Source organism: Struthio camelus, chromosome W, assembly GCF_040807025.1.
Source record: "Struthio camelus isolate bStrCam1 chromosome W, bStrCam1.hap1, whole genome shotgun sequence".
Taxonomy (NCBI): Eukaryota; Metazoa; Chordata; class Aves; order Struthioniformes; family Struthionidae; genus Struthio; species Struthio camelus.
The window spans coordinates 55646946-55659908 of record NC_090981.1 but is presented as its reverse complement, the minus strand read 5'-3'; the positions used below and the strand labels follow the sequence as shown (position 1 = coordinate 55659908).

General features: G+C 37.3%; 1 protein-coding gene across 3 annotated transcripts in view; it reads right to left on the bottom strand.

Moving 5' to 3' along the window:
* Nucleotides 1-12963, bottom strand: part of LOC104147788 (ran-binding protein 3-like) — a 35810-nt gene that overhangs the window by 3457 nt on the left and 19390 nt on the right. For all 3 annotated transcript variants that reach the window (XM_068925412.1, XM_009680639.2, XM_068925414.1), the window contains 6 exons: nt 11983-12067; nt 10803-10902; nt 9580-9710; nt 8498-8618; nt 7749-7891; nt 4264-4459 (listed from right to left, as the gene is read on the bottom strand). In XM_068925412.1, the coding sequence (XP_068781513.1) occupies nt 4264-4459; nt 7749-7891; nt 8498-8618; nt 9580-9710; nt 10803-10902; nt 11983-12067 (776 nt within the window). The remainder of the gene's footprint in view (nt 1-4263; nt 4460-7748; nt 7892-8497; nt 8619-9579; nt 9711-10802; nt 10903-11982; nt 12068-12963) is intronic.

Below are 12963 nucleotides of genomic sequence, written 5' to 3'. Positions count from 1 at the left end.
TGATGGATCTACCCGGGACACACTATGTCTCCACCCACTGTGGTTTTCTTTTAGGTTTATGGATATGTATGGGTAGGTTGCTTGGGATTGCCTAGTCCTAGACACTAGCATCTTAGAATTCAGCCTAATAACTCCTAAAAGGAAACTCCAAGCCAGGAAAGAGAGAACATCAAAATCATGATCCTTCAATCAGAATTAAGTTAGGAAAAGATTTAAGAGAGAGTTAATGGTGAGGTGTAATGTAAGACATAGTGTATAACACATTTGTTTGCCTAGTCACAACTGTCATCCTTGTCCCTCTCATACACCTTTCCTAGCCTCTCTCTTCTCCCTCAAGGATACAAATCCTCATAAATGAATTTCTGCAAGATCAGAGAAAAGGGAAAATGATGGAAACCATAGGAATCATCCTATGCATAGCCCCATGTTATGCTACTACTACTGACATTTCATGCTGCCTTCTGAAAAAGAGGCCTTATGGGTCTCACAGAATGACAGTTGTTTATAAATACAAAGGGGGTTACAACACTTAAAGGACCTTCTGCTATTTCTGATGACCATCATGGAAATAGCATCTGTTTCTGAATGTAAATAAAATGCATCGTTTTGGAGAAAGAACAGAATCTCCTTAATGGCTAGGAAGAAAACATGAAAAAAATCTCTTAGTCATGTCAGAAGCAAGGGGTAACATTTTCAAAGGCGTTTTAGTAACTTAAGAGCCTAACTAGTGAATTCAGATCCCTACTACCAATGGCAAGCTTAGATGCTGTGGTTCTAAATCACAGATCCATGTTCTGACAGTTTTGTAAGCCTCACTTGTGCGTCCTGCCAGGGAAAAAAGGTAGGCACTCTGCAAGGATTATACAGTGTCTACTTTAGAGAACTGTATATTGAATTCAGGCATATTAGTAGAGCAACTCAGTACTCCCACATGCTGAATTTGTAGCTGCCTATAGTCAACACGTTTAAGAAACAGCTGGCACAGTAGCGTGTCTGCTCAGATACCTGAGCAGGTCTGCCAGCATACAGAGAAATCCTTAATGGATGGTAGAGATTTATTAGTGGAGGAGGAGGAGGAGGAGGAGGAAGTAACAACAATCTGCACATTATCCTCTTGTGGAAAACAGCTAGGACACAGACATATTTGATGGTCTTTATCCACAGGCTGGGGTTCAAGTTGTTATCTACCAGGAAACTGTTCTGCCTACTGGGCTATTCTGTATGCCTGGTTAAGGGAAATTCTCCATTATATTTGTTGAAGCAGATCCACCATACAGCACAGAACGTAAAGTTTACCCAAGGAGAGCAAAAGCAGAAAGGAAGGACCAGCCTACTGTCTGAGGTCAATGGCATTTCCCTTAGCAGGGAGTGTTCTAGCCCCAACCATTCTGCTGCCAGTCTTTCCTCATCTAGATATCACAAAGACAACAGTTACAATATTTAGCAGAGCAATAACTAAGCAATGAGGGAAATGGCAGAAGAGATTTGCCTAACTTTGTTCAATCTAGATGTTTGCTGTCTAGTCTAAATTCATCTTCTCAGCTCACTTTGTAGTCAGTGGGGAAAAAAAAAACTTCCAGAGAGTGATCTATCCCATCCACTCGTGAAACCTATTTAAAGACGGATGAATTCCTCTGTTTCTCTGCACTTGAATTTATAGAGCAACGTGGTGGTGAGAGTATCCAAGCTGTAACTGGTAATGAAGATGAAAATATTAGGTACCTACACTTATTCTTAATGTAGCTTATGTACATTTGTACTTTAGGTACCTTATGAAAATAATATCTTCATTTAAAAATAAAATAATTCAATTAAGAATTTCAAAAATACTGGAACAGATGTCTATCTTGAATCCTGCAGGATGGCAGAAAAACCTCTACTACATTATACAGTATTCAGGTATTAACATCTTGTATTAACATTTTGTGGATGTTAGAGTGAAGAATTTTGTGTAAAAAAATTACAAAAATTTATTCCATATATATGGAATCATGTTAATGTTCATAACCACTTCATTGCTTATTACATCCTTGTTTTCCTCTTCAGCCTCTTGGAGTAAAGATTCTTCTGATCTTTTGTTTTTTTGTCCTTTACACTGTCATGAAAAATTGGCCTAGCATAATCTAGGGAACTATGTTAGCCAAGATTAACAAGAAGGAAACTGTATATTAAGAAAAGGGAGACCTGTTATTATTTCTTTGAGACAAAATGCGTAGAAGGGAATGAAATAAAATGCAGAAATGTGCTCTAGCTGTATTTCTTGTAATGAAACAGTCATTGAGAACTTACTCCTCTTAACATTAAGAGTAGTTTAAAGGAGAGGTAACCTCCTGAACTCAGTGGAACATCAGTAAAAATAAGAAGGCTTATTTATACACATCCTTCAAAGAAAATGAAAGTAGGGAGGATTTTAAACGGCACCTATTAAGACTGAATTTTCTTAAAAATGCAGGATCGGATTTCTTGCATCCAAATGTATGTTTCTATGCTGATATTTAAAACTGACCTCACCCTGTCCAAAACCCATGAGATATATTTCTCTGTGTGTTTTGGAAATGGGAGTTCCATGGACAGGCACACTGTTAGATGTGAATGTCTGCATGTAAAGTGGGACATGGATACCAATAACTGATACTACGCAAAATTAAAATGCCATCGATCTGAGAATAACAGAAGAGATCAAGATAAAGCAGGAAATGCTAAAAAAGTACTTGAAAGGGAATGTTAGAACTGCTGTTAGTAACTGCTTGGACATAAATGAAAGACAGAAGCTAAAACTAATGGGTCAGGAAAAAACAGCATATGACATGCATATCTCAGAATCTGTTTGCTGGCTGCCATCTGAATATCTGTATCAGAAGCCTCGCAAATCAAAATAAATATTTAACTTGTAAATATGTGCTCCTACACTGCTTTGACATTCCCTTTCACCTATTTTTTTTTCTGAAAGAACAAAGAGTTCTTATCATCAATAATTTTGGAAGGAAATCAAGCACCATCCAGAGTTTTCAAGTTACCAGAAACTCTTTGTAAAGTCAATAGAGACTATTTAGGAATTACCGCGGGACCGTTTGACTATCTGGGAGTAATTCTGGGAGTTCTGAGCTAACAATTTTCCCATTTGTTGCACAGAAAAAAGGTATTTGTGAGAAAATGTTGTATAAAAGCATCACGCTTTGTTTAGAGAATGGAATGCTACTGAAATGGAGTTAAACAAAAACTGATCATGGGAACAAGTACTGTAAACTGTAATATTTTTGCCAAAAGGAGAAAAAAGGCTTGCTTGTTTTCTTAAGTAAACAGTCACTCATAGCTGTTACTCATACATGACTTGATTCTTGTTGAACAGTTGTTGAAGAGTTCATAATATAAAGACAGTATGTTACTCAGTTGAAGAGGGAAATTTATGCAACAAGCAACAACTCAAACATGCCTGCCATATTTCTTCTATGAGGAAAGAGAACGTAATTGGCAGCCTCTCTTCCCCTACTAACAGTTTTGTACAAGGGGGTGAATTCACCCTGAATTGTGTCATGCCTTCTGCTAAGTCAGAAGATAGAAGAGCTTTTAACTCTGGCTCTTAGGATGCCTTGCTTCCTGCAAATTTGACCCCAGCCTTGATGTAGGCTTATGGAGTAGCATTAGATTAGGAGCATGTCCCCCTATATCCTGTTTTAGTTGCTTTCTTTACTTTGAGGAGCCTACATTAATGTTATGTTGAAGTAAGCTGCCAGAAGTGGCACATAAATCTTGCCTCACAAATTTCCTAGTGAAGTAGTTGTTACAGCTGATCAGCAATCAAAGTTAACCATTGAAAAATAAATACTGTCCTTTGAGTAGGCACATTATGCATGAAGGCAATAATAACTACCTTAGCACTGATGTGAATGGATTCAGCTTTCACTTATTCAGGTAATAATTGCCATCTCAGCACCTCCGCTCACTTCTACTGAACTGCGCTGAAGAAGCCTTTAGGTAAAGCTTGGCAATATTAAAATTTCTTAATCCTCATTCAGTCTTTGGTCAAGGGTATTCCAGTGCTATAGAGATGAGCAGATACTTGATCTACAGAACTTCACACTGTTTACAATAGTCAACCAAAATGCTAAAAGGAATTATCTTCATCTACGTTGAAGAGAGTATCTATGACAGAATCTTTGATGAAAGTTATAGTCAGCATAGAAAAAAAGAAGTGCAATTTTCACTGCTTAAAAGAAAAAAACATTAAAGGACCGCAGCATTTCCTGGAAAATTTCTGCTTACCAGATCCACTGCTGCTTGCTTGAGTTATTTCATCATCATCATCATCATCATCACTATCATAGTTTAACGGATGAAAAGCTATTTCTGACTCTGTGTCTATTTGATTAGCATCTGATTCTTGCTCAGTAAAGCTTCGCAGTGCAACAAGGCGGTGATGTATTGCTGCATACAGGCATCCAGCATCTTTTGAGCTTGCCTGCATTAAAAAAAAAATGCATACAGTCAAAACTAACCAAAACAAAACTCTAACTACTTTGCAGGTGGTCACAGAAAAGCTGACTCAAAAGTTTTCAAAAGTAATGAAAGAGCTATGAATATGTTGTCCTTTTTAATCAAAACAATACATGTAAGATTCTCATTTAATAGTTTCAGAAAATAAATTTGAATTCAAAAAATATCAAGTTTCTTTAAGTGGTCTGAGTTTTACAGTATATTAACATGTAGCTGTTGATTGTTTTCCTTATAGATATAAGAAGCACAAGCTTCAAAACAATTGTCTCCTGGAGAATGGTTCAGTTTGTACTGAGTAATTGATATTTCAGATAATTCCTGAATGTGGTTCTAGAAGTAATAAAGCATTGAAATGTTAATCTATGTATTTGCATTTCTGCTTAGAGAGTAAATAAGAGTCAACCTAACTACAAAAATTTTATTCTTGGTTATAAACTTTAAAGATGCCATGAACTCTGTTGCTAAAGCTGATTGGAAGTTGGGCATCATCAAGAAGCATACCAAGAACACAACAGGGCAATATTTTGCTTAACATAAAACCTTAGAGCACCCATGTCCTGACTACTTTGTTCAGTACTGGTACTCGCATCTCAAGACTGTAATAGAATTAAAGAACGAATAGAGAAAGGAATGGAGCAGCTCCTTATGAAGAGAGACTAAAAAGGTTGAGACTCTTCAGTCTGAAAAGAAGTCTGAGAAGTGTATAATCAAGGTTTAAAAAAATCCTAAAAATGGTGGATAAACCGAACACGCAATGGTTGTTCAAATCACACAATACAAGGACTAGGGGACGCTTTGTGAAAGTACTAGAGGATCAGTATGAAACATAAAAGCACTTCTGTACACAGGGAGTAATGAACCTCTGAAACTTACTGCCTCAGGAGATTGTGGGGGCAGACAGTATAAACGAAAAATAATAGGCTAAAAATATAATACTAAAGGTTAAAAAAGAAATTAGATGAATTCATGGGCAATTACTTCGTAAACAGATACTCAAGGAAACAAGTAGGGATGCATGCTCTCACATCCCTAATACAGCAGTCAGGGATGCTGGGGGAATGAGGGGAACACACTATAGAAGGTGGCTGTGTTCCCTTGCACTCCCAAAATAGGCCTCCATTTTGGCACTGTCAAAATACTGGGCTAGATGGACAATTGCTCTGATCTAGTAGGTTATTTCTTATGTTCTTAATGAAGCAAAGCGTTTACTAGAGGGTAACTGAGTGCTTATGGTCTTTTGTGGCCCAATTCTCCATTTTTGTGCATCATGTGGAGTTATTTCTGTCTGTCTCAATTGGCAATAGGAACAAACACATCTGGTTTGGATTGGAATGACTACTTTCAGTGTGTACAGGTGAAAAAGCTATGCAAACTGCAAAGCAGCAGCAGACCAGGGTCGTCATCTCCGCTACCCAAACTTGCAGCAGCTAACAGTTCTTTTCCCAAAGTCAGACAAATTCAGATTTGTTCAGGTGTCTCGACAGCAAATGCCCGTCTCAGTGGACAAATCTGAGCTCTCAAGACAACACAACTCTTCAGGAAATGTAGGATCATAAATATGAAAAAGGTAGCTACTCAGTCTGATCATTTCTATCTGTTGCTTTCAGCTTATTCATTCAAGGAGCAATTGTCACTTTAATCTAATATAAACTCAGGCTGCTGCCAAGATGGGTGGAATTACCTCCATAACCTCACCAACTCCTCATTTCTACCCTCTCCATTGTGCCAGCACCACCATTAGTGGGGTTACATGGTGAATCAAAATCAAGCCTAAAACCATATTTACCAAAAAAAAAAAAAAAAAAGAGGAAAAGCATTCAACTAGATCAGTCCTCTGATCTGTCTCACTTATAGCTGTAAAAATTCCAATGCCACTAGAGGGGATGAGGAAGAAACAAGCATATGAGGGGAGGGGGCAGGGTCAGCTCTCTGCTCAAAGCTAGGTAAGTGCCACAAGACCAACTTAATGGAGTTTTGTGGACTCTCTGATTTATATTCAGCATAGTATAACTACTCTCCCTCACTCTTAGCAAGCCCTTTGAATAATATCCTTGAACAAAATGTCTCAATCATTCACATCAAAAAGAGATACCAAAGTTAAACCTGCTGGTCCCTTGGAGGAGTGGACTCCGTTGACTACTAGACCAGCCTGACGTACGTGCCAAGGCTTCGGTGATGCCTGCTGGCTGATCATGTTGCCTGCCACGCACAAGGGTCTCCGTGTTAGTTGGGCTGGGTACCATCTGCAGCAATGGATCGTAGAAGCTCCAATGATGACTGCAGAAGTAGCTTCCTGCACCTTTCACCACACTCATATAGCTGCCATATATCTTGGTTTCCCAAGGTATGTGTTTTTACTGTCCAGAAGTGCCAGGACAGAATTTGAGGAATGTTTATATCTCTGTATGCTAGAGCAATTTCTAATGCTCACATGCAGACCAGCTGCATAGCACAGGCACAGTGCCTTTTTGGAAGTGGTAGATGTACAGTGCTTACACATATAATACATGGCATTTTGCATGTGAACAAAGTCCAGCACTTCCCCTAAGTGGTGATTTACCATTCCTGCCCAGTGGGCTGAATCCTTCCTGGTTAGGATTTGGTGGGGAAACTCCAAACATCCTTAAACTCATGTGGATGCTCTCACTTCCCAAGCCAGGACCTCAATCCTGTATGTGCTATTCATTTGAACATAAGTCCACCACATTTCCATCCTCTGCTTATAAGCTCTTGCCAGATTAAACCAGGATTTCCAAGAGCATTGTCTTCTATAAATTCATGTCACAAATCTGTGTTCTCTCTGAAGTGCAATATGGGGCTCCTAGTCTGTATGGTTTATTATAAGCATTTTGTCCAGAACCACAGCAGAAAGCCGCTGCTTTACACAGAAGTAACTTATGGATATGTAATTACCTGTATAGAAATTCTTAATGCATTGTTTCTGTAAAAGGCAAAGTCCAGAACACTAACTGCTGCATATGACTCTGGAATGATTTGCATTTCATCAGTGGTATGTGAACCAGAGCCTGGAAATGTCTCTCCCAAGGCCGTATCACATCTTCACACCTTTTTCAGAAATACCAAGGGATAGCATTGCTACCTCATTTCATAATAAAAGCCATGTTAAAGTCTTAAGCCCTAAGTAGAGCCTAACCAAAAAAAAAAGGCAATTTGCTAAAACCAAAGCCTCAGCAAGTCTCCAGAATTCAAGGAGATGTAGAGATTTGAAGCAGGGGGAGTTATTTCTTGCTTACCTGTATTAGAAATACTTGAACAGAGTGGTCTTCTTGGTCTGTTGCAGTGAAGCACAGACTCTTTCTATTTGCTCTTTTTATCACCATTTGATCCCAGAGTCTGGTGTTGAGAATCAGTCTCAAACTGCCTTGATTTCGCATAACTAAAATAAAGTTTATATAATAAGTAATTGTAACTACCTTCAGTTTTATTACAGCAGTTTTCTCCAATACTTGTATACAACTAACATTTTCATCAGTTACTCTTTTTAAATTGGTCTAAAATCTGGCATTTTGAAATGATTTTTTAAAGTTTTTTTTTAAACTATCAAAATATATTAGTTTTTTTCAATACATTTGGCATACAAAACAAACAATCCAGCACAACTGTACAATGCAGTACAAAAATGGCAGCACAGTAAAAGCAACATTCCTGAAGTGACTTGAAAATTAGTGTTCCCGGAAAAGCAGAATCAACAAAGAACAAACGGTCAGAGCAGTGAGTGAAATAAAGGTACTTTGCAGCAGAAATACACAGAGCCTAACAACATCAGCAAGTGCACAAACTGAGTGAAAAATGCTCAGGCAAGGGAGTGCCCCAGCTTGTGGGGCAGCTAAAACTATCAAGGAATGTTAAAAAGACTTTCAGCAACTTGATTTAAATAAAACTAGCTGCTGAGTTACAAACATTCTGAGATTAATTCATTCTGGCCAGCAACAATACAAGTTACTTAGCGTTTCATGTATGTGTTTAGTTATTTAATTCTTACTTAGCCTTGATTGCAACATTCCACGTTTATTGCTAGAAGTGTCATTAAGCCTCAGGGATCCTCTGCCTCTTTCAATCCAGGTTAAAGAAAACTTATTAAATACAAAGAGCTTGCAGTTGATCTAAAAAAGAAATGCATGATGAAAATCACCAGCCAGCACCAATTTTATTGGTTTTAAATTTCTATTTATATTTTTAAGCCTTTTGATAAGGCTTTAGATATATATGTGTGTGTATATATATATACACACACACACATATAGATATACCAACACTATAGCTGACAGTTACTTAAAATGAAATGACTCCAGCTCTATGCTAAACTTACTACTAATTAAGTCATGGAAAACATTCAGCATGAACCTCAGTTTACTTTTTCAATTATTTCATCTTCATTAACTCTTCATCTGTGATATCCACTGACAAAGGTGAACTTGTTGCAAGTGATCTATAATCCTATTACCTTATTTCATTAAAAACCTTATGTAGCACAGCATATCAGTACTACTAGAGAGTAAATTTTCCATGTTCTGACAGGACAGAAGATTTAATCAGTGCTAAAATTAGCTAACTTTCAATTTTAAGATTTTTAAAATCATATACACGACTGCTATTTACTAAAAAAATTACAACTTGAAGATGAAGTATAGCAAGATATGTTCTGCTAGGCCAGAAAGATAATTTGGGTTTTAGATGACGTATAAAACTAATTACTTGGGTAACACATTGCTTTCCTTCTCAAAACATTTTGTCATAAAACATCTTAAATCACATCCAGTTTTGAAGTTTTAATTAGCGATGGTAGGCTCAGCAATCTACTGTGAAGATACTCAGAAAAATACAACTGTAGAATGAAGTTTTGAAGCGTAGTCACTTACGGATAGGGCCTAGAGGATGAATAGATATCAGATGAAAAAAAAAGTATCAGCCTACAAAAAAATTAGTTAGCAGAGGCGTATCTAGAAAAGTGAAAATTTAAAATATTAACCAAAGTGATGTTTAAGTCACTGTAATCTCTAAAAGATCTAGATGTTATTTTTAACAAGAAAACTGCTTACCATGAAGGCTTTATGAAATACACACCTGTAATACATTGTGTTCTGCTTCTTCTCCAGTTATAATTTCAATTTTATCTAACAGAATTTTCTCCACTGGCTTGGAAATACAAGCAACTGCTGATTCAGTTAGTGTTGCATTCTTCATGAAACTTGTTTCTGAAGGATATTAAAAAAAAAAAAAAGGAAATCCTCACATTTTTGTGTAGAGGGAATATTTTTTGGACAACAAAACTAACGCATTTCACAGCCTGTGACTTCAGTACTCCCTGTGGTGCTTGATATCAATTAGTGTTTCGGGACAAAGTAGTAAAGAGAGGAGAAAAAGTTAAGGCTGGAATGCTGCAAAATGTTACACCTGTTCAGATTCATTTTGAGTTGAACAGGGCTCTCTACAGATGCAGAGCTTTGCCCCAAGGGACAACTGGTAGGACCAAGCCGTAAATAATTAGAAGTTGAGTTTCCAAATAAAATGGGTCTGTTATATTGCTGTGCAGATTTATAAATAATGAAAGGCATATGTCCCAATAATTTGCACAGCAATACATGTACAATAAAGACCTGACACAAAAAAACATATGCTACAAGACAGTCATAGGTTTGCATCATCTAGATATGTTTTCCATAAGCTTTTGGTTTTTTGATTTGTAAGAACGTTCATACAAAGTAAGAGGCTCCAATACATCCATTAGTAGAGATGGGTGTAAAATTTCAGGAGAGGGCTCAAAACAGTGGCCTATTTGGGATTCTCCCACAGCCTAGGTTTACGTGGCTTGCCTACTGAAAAAGCTCACACTACAGTCACAAAGAACCCTGAAATCTGTCTGTATAGAAGTTTCAGTCCTACAAATTTGTACCCCATTAGGGTACCAATAATGCAATGCTGTTTATATGAACAGTCACAAAATACAAACAGCAGACAGCTTACAATTGTAGCTCAAGAATGTAGTCCAAAATGTATTCACAAAATTCATTGTACATTTTCAAATAACAAACACATTCGTAATACTCTATCCTTTCCCGAATAACTTAGATCATTCATTATGAAGTCAGGCCAGTTCTAAACCAAATGTCATAAAGCAAATCACAGCTGTTTTCTGAACACAAATTTTTGGCACATATTGCAGTGGGTGTACTAGTGACTGGATAACTTGAGAATTGATGAAAATTACTAAGCCCTACTCATTTGACATCTGCTAAGACACAGTGAAATAATAAAGCTAACTGTACTTGCTTGCTAAATATGCTTACTTGTTTGTGGATGAACATTAAAAGATTCTATGTACATGGATGTTACTTCTCCTTTGTATGAATCAGCTCCGTTATGTGTCTCGGGATGCTTTTCAGGACTCTACAAAAATATGGGGAGATGAATTCCTATTTAAATAAAATGGCTATGTTACTTCATATCAAGCAGAAAGTTGGATCATTTAATGTACATTGCGGTGAAGATTAGGAATTGTAATATATTAAGAGTAAAAACTGACAAATGATACAATTTCGGTCTCTAATGGAAGTAATTTTATTGTCACCAAATCAGTACTTAATTCTTTCACCAAGAATGGCTTCTTCGTAAGGATCCTGGACTAGGATTTAAATCCACAAAAGGACTTAAATGTTTAAGTACCAGCTAATTTCCAGTTTAAGCACTTATGCCCCAAAAGAATAGTTTAAAAACTCCCAAGCACCTTGAAATTTAACCATGGAGGAATTAAGAATCCCACTGACTTCCAGTTTTTGCAGATAAAAGTTTTCTAGACACTTTTAAATAAGTGCTTCTGACTATTGTCAATGCCCAGTGACTAAACTCCTAGCTTATACATAATTCCTGGTTGTAAATCATAACCCAGGCCTATGGTTCCCAAGCTTTTTCACTGGCAGATAAGCAATTCTGTTTTAAGTGGTACAGTCCTCGGTTTGGGAACCACTTCTTTTGTCTAAGATTCCTTCAGGACTTGATCCATTTAGGTGTCCCACTGCATGCACAATATATCTTATGGTGGACAATAGCTAGGATGGAGCGTTCAATTTCCTCCTCCGCCCAAGAAAATTCATACTCATGTTTCCCATCTCTTAATAGCTGTAATGGAAACTACTAGAGTGGTGGGAACTGCATTCTGTTCTCTCCTGTTGTGGCTGTTCCACTTTGCATGGAATATTTAAACAATCCTGCTTCAGGTCAAAATATGAGCATAAGAGGAAAAGTGCCTACCAATACGAGCTAGTAATAAGAGTACTCATTTAGGATGGGAAAGATAGGGATGCCTACCCATCCAACATCATAGTTTTTTCCTATACACCAGACATTGGAATCATATTTACTCACATCTGAAAAAGAACAGAAGGTGCTAGAAAGAACAATCTCTGAGAAATTTTATATTCATAAATAGATTAATCCTCATAAGAGTCTGCCAGTATTTACTGATCTTACCAAAACTCTCTCAACCATGTTTTCTCCAAACACAAAATCAGAATTGCTGCTGCTTACTATACGTCTGTCTTCAACCTGCTGACTTCTATGGGAACAAAATAAGATAAGCACATGGTTTAGAACTTTGTAAAGAATATAAGTAAGTTCATGCATTTACTTTTCCACACCTTACACTGAAGATGAACAAGCAAAAAAATGAACTCTTTACGAATCAGACCAAGTCTTTAAGAGAATCTAAGACTATTTTCTACATAACCGTTCACAAAAAGAATGCAAGGTGTTACACTGGGTTTCATGAAGATTCTCAAGGATATTCCTTAAAAGCAAAGGACAGGAGCAAAACAGCATGCCTCCTCCTCAGGGAAGTATCTTACTCCACTAGATTTAATGTGTTGCATTTCTTTCCCTATTTACTTTTGCTCCAGCAAACAATTACCCTTCCATGTTGGTGCAGCTCCAGTGTCCTTCAGAATAACCTACTCCCCAGTGCCCCACAGGCACTCCATCCTCCACCTAACAGCTTGGAAAGGCAGACAGGCAGTGTATTTTAATGAACACTAACTCCACATATATTCACATAAATCCTGCAAAAATGTAAAGGGATGATAGAAGATGGCTCATAATGAGGCATACCTAAAATAGGAAAGAGATCTTTACATTTTTCAATGATCTGTTCTATCACACAGAAAGTGAACACAACTAAATATTCACAATCCTTTGGTGTTGACGAAATACAGTTTGAGGTTACAGATCTGAGAGAAATTTCATGTGGTAGAAAGATTGCATCATGGCTAGGATTCGGAGTTCCTTGAGTGGACTTGTTCTGGCAGAAGCTAGGTAAAACAACACTTGCTCTTCTTCCCCTTCCCTCCTGCCTTTTTTTTCCTTCTCATTGTCTCAGGATAGCCAGGTGAAAAACACTAAATGTTTTTGCGTTGTCACCCTAAATTTAACTACACTCAGTTTAGCCTCTTTCCTCTC